Source organism: Suricata suricatta, chromosome 10 (genome assembly GCF_006229205.1).
Source record: "Suricata suricatta isolate VVHF042 chromosome 10, meerkat_22Aug2017_6uvM2_HiC, whole genome shotgun sequence".
NCBI classification, from domain to species: domain Eukaryota; kingdom Metazoa; phylum Chordata; class Mammalia; order Carnivora; family Herpestidae; genus Suricata; species Suricata suricatta.
In genome coordinates this window covers 18,774,713-18,790,204 of record NC_043709.1, presented here as the reverse complement: position 1 = coordinate 18,790,204, position 15,492 = coordinate 18,774,713, and the positions used below count along the sequence as shown (strand labels likewise).

The following is a 15,492-nucleotide window of genomic DNA, read 5'->3' as shown; positions in this document are numbered from 1 at the left end:
GGGGGGAAGAGGTGGTGGTGATGGAGGAGGGCACTTGTGGGGAAGAGCACTGGGTGTTGTATGGAAACCAATTTGACAATAAACTATTAAAAAAAAAAGAAATCCTAAAAAGTAAAATATGGTAGCTTTGGAAGGCAAAGTATGTAGAAGATAAAACTTTGGACCTCTTGTTAACTTATGAAGTTTAAGGATAAATGACGGGAAGAAAGGCAGTAACTTGCTTTGGGGCATCCAGTGTGAACAGACACATTTTGAACAAAAAAGCAGGAGTTTAGAACATTTCATAATAAGACACTAAGGGGTTAAGGAGAGATGTGAAAAAGAGCAGAATTTTATGTTATACTTCTTTAAAATTTTTTTTAATATTTATTTATTTTTAAGAGACAGATCATGAGCAGGGGAGGGGCAGAGAGAGAGGGACACACAGAATCAGAAGCAGGCTCCAGGCTCTGAGCTAGCTGTCAGCAAAGAGCCTGATGCGGGGCTTGAACCCAGGAACTGTAAGATCATGAACTGGGCTGAAGTCAGACGCTCAACCAACTGAGCTGCCCAGGCACCCATATGTTATACTTCTTTAAAAACACCTCTCTGTTTCTATTAACTATGGTTTAATGGTATAAGATCTTTCTACAAACTCACCTATATGACTTATTTATTATACTTTGGCATAATCCACAGGGCATCACTGGAAAGGTTATACAAATAAGTTACAAAGCCAAAAAAAAACAGAAGGGAGAGGAGAAATGTGGTTGAAAAAAAATTTCCTAAAATACAGCAAAAAAAAAAAAAAAAGGATGAGGTGGAGGTGAGGGGAGGCAGTGGGTAAGGAGTAATGGGGGAAAGAAAAGTTGGCAGAATTAGTTAAGCTCCCTATTTTAACATTAGTTTCCGGACTTAATTATAGTTTAAAAATAATAGATATCTAAATCTAAATAATAGATATCTAAGCTCCATATTTTACCTTTCCTTTCTTAAAACTGTTTACAGTATAATAAATACAGATATTACCAAAATTTGGTGACTCTCTAGTCATTTATGGGTGTAGATAAAAGAAAATACAAATAACTTATACTATCTTAGCCTAATAGAGACTTTAACATTATCTATGATTAATACAAATCTCATAAAGCTTGACACAAAAATGATTTGTTCTATGTTCCAAATGATGCATTCCAAAGGGATTTGCTGCTTATGTTTCCAGTGATGTTGCTTAGAAAATCTGTTGTTTTGATATATTCTTCCTTACGGGTTAAGGAACAGAGCCAGGTTTGTTAAACTTCAAAAAGAAGTGTCCAATTTCTGATCTCCAAGAGACAAAGCTACTGGTGGTCTGAGGAGGACACGAGAGACCTCAAAACTGAAGTCTACTGAACTGTGGGATTATTTTTGGCAAGTGATAACGGCATTTTGTCCAACATAAGTAATGAAGAAGAGAGAAGGCAGCCATAATTTTGATGTTCCAAAAAATCACGTCTGTATTTGCGTCACTGGAGAAAGTGTGTAAAGAAGCCACACTAATGAAATTATGATGGCAATATTAACAGTTACTAGTTTCTTATATCACAAAAACTGAAGGTTGCCAATGTTTATATTTATTTGTTATTGTGTTAATGAAAGACAAGCTACTAAATTTTTTAATAAACTATGTTGAAATTTTCCTAAAGTTTTAGATTAGAAGGGGAGGAAAAAAGCCCTTACTCGATCTAATAGAGATAAATAACTTTCCTTTTTTAAAGTAACAAAAAATGCTCCTTATACTATAATTTTTCCTCTCAGTTTATAAGCTTGAATCACAATTCAGTTATAAAAGATATAAAATATGAAGTTCTTTTTCCCTACCTAGGTCAACAATTAAAATATATATATCTGTTGAGTTGACAGGTGGATAGTACTTTTTTTATTGGCAGGGAGAGGGAATAAGTATGAGCTGATAAGATGTTATGGGTTGGAAAAAAGGCAAACAGTCCTCTAATTAGGTTGTTTACTTAAAACAAACTTAGTGAAATGAACCCAACCATTTCTTTACTTTCTGATTTTCAATAGTCCTATCTTAAAAATATCTATACTGCCTTTTATGAAATATATTAAGTACAGTGCTATAATTAGAATATACTTTTCAGGTGAAATATTCTATATAACAGTAAATGTTTACCAAAGAAACCCTAACACAAAAGCAAGCACATGCTCAATGATCTTCTTCTAGAAGTTTTCAGGAAGGGATATAAGATTAATTTAAATAACCTCAATCACTGTAAAATGAATATGGCTATCTATAAAAAGGAAGCTTTATTCCAAATGACTTGTATAGATTTAGAAAATGCTAGACTCTGATATTAACTCCAATAAAGTTCCAACAAAGGGTTGTTGATTTAAACCTAAATATGTGGGTGGAAAGAGGTTCACATATCTTGACTAGTGCTATACACAGTGGTTTATAGTGGAGCGAAGAGTAAATTATTACTTTTTTCAATGATTATCTCAAGAGATAAGTTCACAGTGAGAACGTATTTCTCACTGAGTGCCCATCAGATATCTTTAAAGATGAAGGAACAAATCACATGATAAAATGGACAAAAATGACACTGACCATGACCAGGGCCCCAGGAAATTGGTCAGGTAGTTACTACTACTTTATTCATAAAACTAAATACATTAGCAATTACCCATGTGCCTTTTAGGTATGGGAACTAAAGTTAACTTAAATGCCTATCAAGAAAAACCTTTAGAGAAATTATTTCAAAAGTTGAAGGATCTATTGTTATAAATCAATTCAAACAAAATACAGCTTCATCAATTTCCCCATCTGATTGATTTCCCTCCTAGATACTCTTGTAACATGAAAAATATTAGGTATAATGATGATGGTGCATTGTGTTTTCTTTGCATTTTGTAGCTACTCAAGTATTTGTGGATTTAAGAGTAATTTGGTGCATTATAATGCAAAAATTCTTTCTAAAATTTAAAGACTGACTTTGTAGGCTGATTAATGCTAGAACTCCATTATGAATTCTTCAGCTACATTATAGTTTTGCTATACCACATTTCACTCAAATGATATTTGTCCTTTGAAGTATGTATTCATTAAAATTTCCTAAATTTAACTATATTTCTACTTTTCAGGAATAAAAAGACTTTCTCTAACAAATAATTTTGGAATTCACTACTTAAAAATGTAATTAAGTTCAGATGGCCTTGTGTTCCATTTTTGAAAACTTATTACTATATGTACTTAGTCAAGGAGATTTAAAGAAATATCTCCAAATACAGCAATAAAAGCTATAAAAATAGAATTTTTAATACTTAATTATAAAGATGATTCTACTGATTGAAATCACAAAATAGTAACTTTTGGATTAATTTTCCAATAGTGGTAATGTGAACTGGTGTGTTATAAGTCTCTCATTTAATGCCCTTAGGGATTCAGAGGTACCCATTTATATAGAGATATGATCAGTATTAGCCATTCCACATGGCTACAGAACCACAAAGAAGGGCCCTGTATCTATTATCAGTGTATCATCGGCATACAGTCTAACCAACGAACTGAATAAAAGTCATTTGTCAACTTGGGTTACAAAAACAACACAAGAAGTTGGGATGCTCTCTTATACTATGAAAAACTGTGGTAAAATGTACTTATGGCTAGAGATATTTTTTTAAATGGCAGTATAAGATTTAGATATCTTCAAGTTGAGAAATAAATGTCATTTTTTCTCAATAAAATTTAATATTTTGAGATCTACTTCCTTTTAAAACATACAGTTAACATAGGAGCGTTTTTTCCAAGCTATAAAACAATCCTTTGCAAAAAATTATCTTACAAATGAAATATATTATTGTATGTTATATTGCTGTGATCTATTCAAGATGAATTATCTTCTACACCAGGACCGTGTACCCCATTACAAATGCTTATGCTATCAGATCCTTGTCAAAAATGGTGCTAAAATATCTTCTTCAAGTTGATGGTCTCTAAAACGTCTAAGACACTTCTCTCCCATGAGAGATGAGCCTACTTCCTTATTACGGCTCATTTGCTTATGGTCATTTACTTTTTCTCCCATCGATTGACTATAATTTTAGACAAATTTATAGTTAAGGTGAGAATCACAGTATTTCTGAAAAGGGTAAGTAAGTACTTAATTGACATCACTATTACTTCCTGCTCACAACTTCGGAAAACTTTTTTGTGAAGTCCCTTATTTTTGATAAAGGTGGTCAGTAGGAAAAAAGATAAAAGGGCACTAAGAAATCAAAGTTGGGGGCTAAAAGATTACAGTTGATTGTAGTAAAATTATACCACACATTTCAGCAAGTATAAAAACTGCCATTGTTAGTGTGTATCTTCAAAAGCTTAAGAACCTTAATAGTAGAGTACCATTCTTCTTGTCACAATTTTTAAATGAGTTGGAATGAAAGACATGAAATCAAAGTTAAAAATATTTTTCTGCTAAATGCCCCTTGTCTTTTCTGGTTCCCTTTTATATACCATTTAAAGATGATTCCTATGAAATTTAAAACTACCATAAGCTTATCCTCTAAAAGTTCCCTCTATGTTTGTTTGCTGAACTCCTTTTTCTTTCTTTTGTGGGGAGTGACATAGGGAGGTATGGTGTTAATAGTGAATTTAAGGCAGATAAAGTAAATTTCATTGGCATTCAGCAAAATAAACAAATAAAGAATTAAATGTTTTGACTTGAAAGGATTAATCCAGATAGGCCATCCTATATAAATTATTTTAATTATGATATCAATGACACTCAAATATGACACAGGGAATAAATTCCTAAAGAAATATATTCTGGGGAGGGGGGAAAAGAGGTGGTGGTGATGGTGGAGGGCACTTATGGGGAAGAGCACTGGGTGTTGTATGGAAAACAACTTGACAATAAAATATTAAAAAAAAAAAGAAATATATTCTCTTCATACATACTTTTATACTTAGGACAAACTGATTTGACAAATTTAGCATCTTAAATTTTCAATTATTTTAAAAAGATTCTCAATTATGTTACATTTACTCCTCTTTTTAAATTGCTTTTAATTTAATTTTTAATTATCTGATACATTATTAAAAAACAAAGAATTCAAGTGTACAGCAGCCAGATCTCCTCCTACAACTCTAATGCTTATTTTTGAGAGAGAGAAAGAGAGAGACATAGTGTGAAAGGGGGAGGAGCAGAGAGAGAGGGAGACACAGAGTCTGAAGCAGGCTCCAGGCTCTGAGATGTCAGCACAGAGCCTGATGTGGGGCTCGAACTCATGAACCAAGAGATCATGACCTGAGTTGAAATCAGATACTTAACCGACTGAGCCACCCAGGTGCCCCCTCCTCCTGCAACTCTAAAGGAGAATGACACCTGTGTATACCAGCTTGTTGGAACGTGACTATTCTTCAAATATGAGGATTCTAAATACTCTTGAGGTTCACAGTTCAAAATGTATTTTTTCCAGAGACTATAAATACCATAAATAAAAATAGTTATGGTTAAACAACTAGTTCCTGGAAACAAATTATTCAAATCAACATCTTCTTGGCAACTGAATGCCTCAAAAGACAGCTACAACAAAAAATATGTGGTATCAATAGTAAAATATTCTGAGCTATAGGTTTCTGGCAAAGTGTTATTAGCAAAGAATATATGAGGAATAGATACGTGCATATAGTGTTACCAAATGGATATTGATAACCATCTAACTTACTATCAACCCACTACATGTTTTTCCTTCAGTGTTATAAGGAAAATGAGAAATCAGGAAAATAAATATATCAGGAAAAGCAACCACTCTCTAACAAACACATATAAGAAAAGTAAAAAAGGGTGGTACATCACTTAAGAGCAATACTTCTCAATTTCTCAATATTAAATGTGTACATAGTATGACTGGCTCTGAACTCAAGGCAACTTGGGGAAGGTTCAAAAGGCAGCCAAAACTGCCTTTTAAAAAATCATGAAAGTTATGATTGAAAAATCACAATTGATTCTGAAATCAATTGATTTGGACATTATAGAAAAAATTGGGTATTTTAATGAAAATCTACAATGGTATTGGGAAAGTGAACCACTTTCCAGTAAAATAAGCATGATAATTTTTCACACGTTTCCTTAGAGGCCAGTTCACTGACTTTAGCAGAGAATAAGTAATTTTTTTTTCCTTGGGCCAAAATGCAACAAAAAAGTTACCTGTTTCTAGGTCTCCCAGATACTCAGGGTCCGGAAAAGCATAGATAACACCTCAAGGGCTCCTAACTGGTAGCTAATCGTCACGGTTTTCTGCCTTTGGGGAAATCTCAATCTAATCCTTTTTGCATCTGATAGAAGGTGGAATGTAGAGGAAGGAGGATAACTGAGGTGTCTTGAGTCCCACGGACCCCAATCCAAAGTTACCATTCTGCTAAGCTTTGCTTTCTCCTTTTAGTGGCAGTCCAATGGACCTGGCGGGCCATTTAGTTGATGGGAAAGACAGAATATTTTCCCTTGTCAATTTGCAAAGTTGGCTAAATCATGCAATTAATTAAATGGGTTCGCTCGTTTCTTTTCTTTATCCACACTTATGTGTGTAGGACATGAATTATTGCACATGCAGCTTTGATCTTCAATGAACAGTGTGATGCTAAAACACCACAGAAAGTTGTCCCCAGCACTCCAAGCTTTATGTATTAAGAAAATACTGACCTTGATATGGAGTAGTAAACTTTAGGAAACAAAACACATGTTAATATCATAATACAGCCAGAAGACAATGAAAATGGAAATATCATATAAAGTAAATCTGTACCAGTGCTTTCCGTAACTCTGACTATATATGAACCAGAAGCTCCTCCTCTTCTAAAAAAAACCTTTTATATGTATTTATTTTTGAGAGAGAGAGAGAGAGAGAGAGAGGGAGAGAGGGAGGGAGGGGGAATGAATCCAAAGCAGGCTCCACGCTCGCTGCCAGAGTAAAGCCTGACGTGGGGCTCAAATCCATGAACTGCAAGATCATGCCCTGAGCCAAAGGTGGGTGCTCAACCAACTGAGCCTCCCAGGTGCCCCAGCAGCTTTCTTCTGACTATCCTGCTGATCCGTGCTGAAGAACCTGCCCTGGCGTTCTCTAGACCATGAGAAATCATACTAAGGTCATATCCCAAATGAGGTTTGAAAGCCTTTAAACACTCTTACAAAAACTAGACCTTATCTAAAAATCCCTCTTATTCATGCTTATTATTTTCCTAGGTCTAAGGTGCATAACTTAATAGTCAGTGGGAGATTCTTCATCCTTAGGTAATGGAAATCACATTTCCTCAAGCCAACATCCACTGCTGGCAAGAGATGCACCAGAACCACCAAAACCAAGGAGATTATTCAATTCACATTTTAAGCCAGCCAAAGAAAATAGAACTTTAAAAATGTCCAAGTGTCTGAAGAGACTGTTTTGGCAAATACGGTTTCAAAAAATACAAGTCATTAGCTTAATGTGGAAGTCGGACTTTCCCAATGCACAATTTATTACTGGCAAAGGATTCACCAAGCTCTGCCAGTAAAGAGGGGAGAACTGTTGGAAAAGCGATCTATGTACATAATTCCAGTTAAGTTATAAAAGCAATATGTAATTTAGTAAAGGCTTTTGCTGCACTATTATGACAACAAACATTAAATCAGAATCAATTATCTGCCACATTTGGAACACAACAGTATTACTCACTGAAAAATCTTGTGTAAAATTTGCTTAAAAAGGAAAAAAAAGATCAGAAAATGCCAAAAAATGCCAGCAGGTGTTCCAGGAACATTCATTAATAATGAGATTCAAATTTGGGGATCAATTAATTAATAAATCACAAACCTAGAGAGAACTTCTGATCTCATTTTATGTATGAGGGAACTGAAGCCTGTAAGGTGACATGTCACTCAGGACTGCATGACAAAGCTAAGAAACTATATCATGTTGCATCCCAGAAGTAAAGATCTAGGTGTACTCCTAGAAATTCAAATTGTGTAACAGAAAAAGGAATACTTTCTGGAAATGTAATCATCACTATATCTCACAAAGGGTAGTAACATAGGAGTGACAGAAAAAGGTATAGAGGCCAAAAGCAAGCTACTGTTTATTTCTCTGTGAACTGGTACTTGTGACACTTGAAAGATTCTGCTGGCTTCTGTTCAAAGAAGTTTATAATAATTAAGCAGTTTTAATTGACTAGTTTCTTAAACAGATTTGCAGGTATGCGGCAAGTGAGGCAAGGCAAGTACAAAAGCAGTGCATTCCAGGAGATAGCTAGGACCCAGGAAGAGGAAGTTTGCAAGCAGCTTAGAAAGAAAGCCAAAAAAAGACTGTAGTTCATCCTGATACCCAAAAGCTTGAAAATTTAAAAAAAGAATCTTTGTGATTTGTAGGGCTTTCTATGTCTTCCTATCTGAAGTAAGTAATCATTACATGGATAGTCAGCAAATTCAAGTTTTTATATCCTTAAAGAGTTTGAGAAATACTTGTCTACTCCCTGTCTTACTATGAAATGGTTCTACACAATAATTCAGGAAGGAAGCAAGAGTATAGATTACAAGAGGGTTGAGGGCCTAGTAAGTGTTAAGACGCTGAGTGGAAGAATATTACACCTTGGAAAAGATAAGAAACAACATAAATGAAATTATCTATATAAGACTCTGCTTATGGAGCAGCACCTCATATTTCTTTTAAATGATTATTTTTAAGAGAGAGAAAGGGAAAGAGGGGGAAAGGGAGGGGCAGAGAGAGAGGGAGACACAGAATCTGAAGCAGGCTCCAGGCTTTGAGCTGTGAGCACAGAGCCTGCTACAGGGCTCAAACTGACGAACCACAAGATCATGACCTGAGCTGAAGTCGAACGCTTAACTGACTGGGCCACCCAGGCACCCAGCAACTCATATTTTTAAGTGACAAAAATATAAAGGCAATTAAAAGTGAATGAAATCCTATTATTGTCCATAAGAGGTGAGAGAGTTTATGGCCCTGTTAATTTCCTTTTGAGGGCACAGAAATGGTTATTGAGGGATTTTAGGAGAAGACTTTTATACTGCTGGTATATAGTTATTTTTTTCAGAAAGACACATATTTTGAGACCATGCTACCTTCCCTTTTGTTAATACAAACAATTCCCTACATTCCAGATCATAGGCTTCTAAAATTCATCTTTGATAACATGTAGCAATATGCATGATGCATGACAAACTACTCAAGATGATGTATAGGGGCACATGTACCCCAGTGTTCACAGCAGCACTGTCAAAAATAGCCAAATCATGGAAAGAGCCTAAATGTCCACCAACTGATGAATGGATAAAGAAGATATGGTATACACACACACACACAATGGAGTACTACATAGCAATGAGAAAGAATGAAATCCGGCCATTTGTAGCAAAGTGGATGGACGTAGAAGGAGTCATGGTAAGCGAAATAAGTCAGGCAGAGAAGGGCAGATACCATATGTTTGCACTCATAGGTCTAACAGGAGAAACCTAATAGGGGACCATGGGAAGGGGAATGTTGGGGGAGAGTTAGGGAGGCAAATCATGAGAGATTGGTGAATACTGAAAACTGAGGGCTGAAGAGGGAGGAGGGAAGGGTAAGGGAGGTGATGGTCATGGAGCGGGGCACTTGTGGGGAAGAGCACTGGGTGTTATATGGAAACCAACTTGGTAATAAACCATTTAATTAAAAATAAAGATCATACCAATAGCCAAAGTACAATTCATTTGGTAGATTATGCAGATAATTGCTCTTTCTCTACATTAATAACAAAAGCTAAATTTTTAGTAGTGGGCAAAAAAGAATAACCTTAGTCACCCTGTGAAGTTGAGGAAAATTGGACATTTTAATAAAAAATCATCAATTTTGTTAGGAAAGTGAAAGGCAATTTCCAATGAAGCTACCCTCTCAAATTAGCTGGGGTTAGGCTCCTCCATATAGGAAGTGGTCAAATTTGGTTTTCTTTCTATCTAATCCCTCTGAGTCTTGTTTGTTCTCAGTCACACTTAAGGAACTGAAGCACCTCAGCAGAAAGAACAACTGATTAGAAGACTAAACAGAAAGCAGGAAGGCAATGTTCCGAAGCACAGAGATGCAACGCTATGTAGACTCTTCCTGCGTCAATGACAAACACTGAAGGATTCAATGGTACAGATTATAATAGGCCTCTAATGATTCTTTTCCATGGCTATGAGGCATTTTTCTAAAGCCACGTGGTATTGTCATCTGTTCTTTCAGTTACAGTTATAGTTTTGTAAGAATATGGATACAGGAAGCACAACTAGCTATGTAGATGTAATATGCCAAGAACCATAGTTTAGGTAATGAATTATGACACTAAAATGATTATAATCCTGGGAAAGTATAAGTATTCAGAAGAATCAAAAGATTATGCTTAACAAGACCCACATAGGTATGACCAACGGGCTTTAAACTGAAATCAAAGTGTAAAAATAATCTTCACTTAAAACTGAAAGACTGTGGGTACCAATAATATGATAGGAGAAAAAACTGAGTGGAAGAACTAGCAGGTAATTATTAAAAGAGGAGACATATAAACAAATAGAAAACAAATCCAATAGCACCCTCCCTCCTCAAAAAGTGTGTATTTATAGAGAGCAAACCTGCAATATCAAAAGAAGTAAATCTCTGGGACTGTTAACACTTAATAGGAAGGAATTCATGAATGGGAGCTGGCATTTGAAAGGAATATATTAGAATGTTTTACAATGGAAGGTGAAAGACACCTATAAATCAATATATACACACATATAAGGAGATTCTTAAACATGGAATTAAGGCCCCCCCCCCCCGCCCGCAACACACACAGGCCAAGTGAGGCTAAAAGAAAGCAACAGCTGTATTATAAAAAGGAGTTTGATCACCTGACCTGATGGAGGATTTAGATCAGGCCCTCATAAAACATGCTAATCGGGGACATTAGCTATCCACATGTACTGGCAGCTTAATCTTCCACAAATCAGAGCATCTGATCACTTCCTCTCACCTTGCTGAAAATTTCATCCTCCAATAGATAAAGGATGTAATGAAAGGAATTGATTTAGCTACTTCATATATGAATTTAAACAAAAAGCCAGAACTGAAATATGATGCAGAAGTGACAGGAACTCTGATAGTGACTGTGCCAAGGAAAGACAATCCAGGGCACAAAACCACATCTGTGGTTGGATATTTTGACAGTCACTCCTGATATTCTTAGGAAACAGGAAAGATGGCAGATTTATATATGGCTTAATGAGCATAACCCAAAGAATAATGATTTGTAGATTTATGCAACCTTGAGGGAAACCTCTAGTTCATGTATTCTGGATCTGGTCCTGTGAAACATTTAAAATCAGTAACTTGCAGAAACAGGGATGTATCTATATGTTTCCAGATAACACAAAGCTGGGAAGGAGAGTTAGTATGCAGGATAAAATAGTACATACAATAAATATTGAATGCCATTATGGGTAAAGTGTTAAAGTGAATACAAAAATGAGTTAAGATACAGTAGTTCCTCTCATGGTTCTTTTTTCAACAGGGGCAATAAAAATATGTATAAATTATCAAAGAACAAGATATGGAGTGATAAATCCCTTAAGAAAGTTAAGTGGTTGGACAGATCACTGAGGGGAGATATTACCTCTAGCTTCATGTGTTGGTGGGTTCAGAAGGAACATATCAGATAACTGGAATTTGGACATGTAGTAATCAAGAGAAGGGGAATCTAGATTCAAAAGTGGAAAAGCATGGAGCTAATATTGAGAAGGGTTTGTGGTTTTGTCTGAAGAATGAAATGCAGGATAGGGAGAAGGAAACAAAACTTGGGTAATAAGATTCTGGGATTCAGGTTGGCACAATAAACTGAAAACAATAAAATTAAATTTAACTTGGATGAACTTGCAGTTTTAGGATGGCAGGGCAAAGATGTTGCTCCCCTCTTCCTGAGAATTACCCCAAACAATTAGGCAAAGAGAAATAAAACACAAACACTAATTTTAATGACTAAGAGGCATATATGAACCATAATGCATGGAAATTAAAAGCTGATAAAAGAGTGATTGATGACTTAGCATAACAAAGGAAGGTCAAGTCCATGTGCCCAAAGAGGGGGATACCACAAAGTAGCACTTCCAGAACTTTGGAAGGAATTAGAAACACCCATACCAAAGCAAAAAGAGAGGTGAAGGACTGAAATCAAGAAAATTGGGCTAAAAACAGGGAAAGTCTGAGGCAGAAGAAATTGAGCCCCTACGCAGACTCAGTGATGCCAAGTAAAAGGATAGGCTGAAGCTTAAGTGCCAAGCAATGTTACAGAATTACATAGTTAAAAACAACAACTTACAATATATTATTTCTTAAATGTTTTACAATAAAATTTTAATGATGTTATATATAGTGTAAAATATTTTTAAATAGCTCTTAATTAGAGGAGCTATTTTCAAAATACATATGCTGTAGCTCCAGGTCCCAAGTGTACAGATTCTTATTTATATGATGGGAATCAGCAACATGTTTTGACAATGTTTCATGTCTGAACACCACTGAGTTGGGGTAAAAAAGAAATCTATCACCAAACCCTATCAAAAGGTAAAATGACGTAGAGGAAAATGTAGGCATTTTCATTCATAGGTAAATACTATGTGCTGGGTATTGTTCTAGGAACTGAGAGTAATGCAATACGCAAAAAATTCTGTCCTCGAAACCACATGTTTGCACTCATAGGTCTGGCAGGAAAACAGGAGAGACCTAATGGAGAACCAGGGGGAGCGGAGGAGGGAGAGAGAGTTTGGGAGAGAGAGGGATGCAGAACTTGAGAGACTACTGAATGCTGAGAATGAACTGAGGGTTGAGGGGGAGGGGGGAGGGGAGAAAAGAGGTGGTGGTGATGGAGGAGGGCACTTAAGGGGAAGAGCACTAGGTGTTGTATGGAAACCAATTTGACAATAAAATATTATGGAGAAAAAAAAATTCTGTCCTCATGGAGTTTATATTTTAGTGATAGAAGACACACAAAGTATATAAAATATTTAGTATTTTACGTCTTACTGGCCAATTATATAAAGAAAATCAGCAGGGGAGGGGTAAAGGGAATGGGGCCAGAGAGAAGGATTAGAAAAATATTTAAAGAGTCATTTACAGGGGTGTCTGGGTGGCTCAAGTCCCTTAAGTGGTTAAGGGTCTGACTCTTGGTTTTAACTCAGGTCATGATCATGGTTTGTGAGTTTGAGCCCCACGTTGGGCTCTTCACTGCAGAGCCTGCTTGGGAATTCTCTCTCTCCCTCTCTGCCCTTCCCCCACATGCACGTAGGAGCACGTGTGCTTTCTCAAAATAAGTAAACTTAAAAAAAAGTCATTTACACACACGTGATATATATGCTTCTGAAAAAGCAATGAAATTTAAGTAATTAATAACAAAAATAAAAATGTCAAGTGATGTCTGAGAACCTTAGCTAACTAAATAAATGTAGACAATTCCTAATATAGGACATTAAAGTGAGTATTTAATAAATATTTGTGGAAAAAATGGACAGTAAATTTATATTGAAAAGGAAAATACGAGTTTTTGAACTTCTTATAAAATTAGAAGCAATGTATCAAGAATATAAAAATCATCCTAAACTGTAGGTTTTTATCAAAGATTTCAAGGCATTCTAATAGGTATCATCAAATGGTCGCTCCTATTTCATAGTTTATAGTTAGGCAAGAAAAAACTAAAAGAAAGCCTTCCAGAGTCATCCTGAAACTTTCCCTCTTCTGTTTGAAAGAGTAAAACACAGTTTTTTACAGCCTATACTTTAAGCTTAGCAGAGCTTTACTGGGTTCTGGCTTTATAAATTTATTTATCTGGGGTGCCTGGTGGTTCAGTCAGCTAAGCATCTGATTTCAGCTCAGGCATAATTTCACATTTTGTGGGTTCAAGCCCTGTCGGGCCCTGTACCAATAGTGTGGAGCGTGGGGCTGCTTGGGATTCTTTGTCTCCTCTCTGCTAGTTCATTACTCCTCCTCTGCTCACACTGTGTGTGTATGTCTCTCTCTCAAAAATAAATATTAAAAATTTTTAAAAACCTTATTGGGGCACCTATGTGGCTCAGTCGTTTAAGCAGTCGACTTCGGTTCAGGTCATGATCTCAGTTCGTGGGTTTGAGCCCCATGTCGGGCTCTGTGCTGACAGTTTGGAGCCTGGAGCCTGCTTCAGATTCTGTGTCTCCCTCTCTGTACCTCCCCTGCTCACACACACTCTATCTCAAAAAACAAACACTAAAAAAAAAATTAAAATTATTAATCATAATTCACACTCAAAACTAATCCTACTTCATTCTGATTAAAGAACTTTATATATCTGCATCTTGAAGTCTGGTTTATGTTTTTCTAAAGCTTACAGTCCAGGGGTTTTGGCTGTCCATAAAGAATTTTGAAGGTGATAAATCTACTTCTGACAGCCAGGAAAAGCAAATGTACTTTCTTCTCCTCAGTGTTACTTCTGTTACTTCTAAATGAACCAATCTACTCTGAGTCAGATACTATTTGTTTTTAAATTATTTTGGTCATAAAAAATATCATGGACATCAAAACAAAACTGGTCTTTAATATCATGGCCTCTTTTGCGTGACAGAATTTTAGAAAGAAATAAATAAAATATTTTTTAATTAATAGAAAAATGAAGAGCTAGCTCCTTCAACCACTGCAATAGGACTTTCTACAAAAATGAATAGAAGTCAACTTCTGCTATTAAGAGACACTGTAAATATTTTTTGGTATCATACCATGTATGATTTCTCAGAAAAAAACATGAATTCTGATGTCATATAATATTAAAAGCTCTATGTTAAATGACTGAGAGATTTTGGCTCTTTTCTATGACCAAACCATTGACAAATGAAATTCGGAATAAAATAAACTGCATTAGCATATAGGAATTAAGTGAAAGCCATATGATTTAAGAAATAGTCCACTTTCATTCCTCTGATATATCGAAGATTCACCATGATAATATTATGTAAAGCAAAAAAAATTACATAAATCTATATTCAACTATGTTAATTTGAAGTGTGAGATCAGTTTTAACTAGAAAGATTTGACTTCTGTTTACTCTTTATCAGGGCATTAGTAAAACATAGGAAAGAAGAGTAGAAAACTTGGTCACTCGGTTTAGCAGTTTTCTCAGAAAAAGTTAACAACGAAAGCCCTAGGGTTAAGAATTTCAAATGAGGCTGTTGGACAGAGAAGACAGACCAAATCAGCTTACCACTTGAACCATTTTGAGATATCTGGCATATCTTGGGTCCTTGGCTACAGTTAAGATATTTTCTGGTGTTACTTCACTTTCCTGTGGTCCAGAGTCTTGTAAACTGTTCTGCTGTAGAGAGTATTGCGTGTAAATCTTTAGACAATTCACAAAAGGGGTCCATTATGTTACTTAAAAAGGGATGTTTCTTCTTATAAATCTAAAGCAATCAATATCACAAACACTCATAATTCTAAATTTAAATACCAATAATT

General features: G+C 35.6%; 1 protein-coding gene across 2 annotated transcripts in view; it reads right to left on the bottom strand.

Moving 5' to 3' along the window:
• The window catches only part of WASHC3 (WASH complex subunit 3), a 49,163-nt gene that overhangs the window by 19,926 nt on the left and 13,745 nt on the right, over positions 1–15,492 (bottom strand). Inside the window, exon 5 of one of the 2 annotated variants that reach the window (XM_029954326.1) lies at positions 15,239–15,346. In XM_029954326.1, the coding sequence (XP_029810186.1) occupies positions 15,239–15,346 (108 nt within the window). Of the gene's footprint in view, positions 1–15,238; positions 15,350–15,492 lie in introns of both variants that reach the window. The other variant, XM_029954325.1, reaches the window with a different exon arrangement.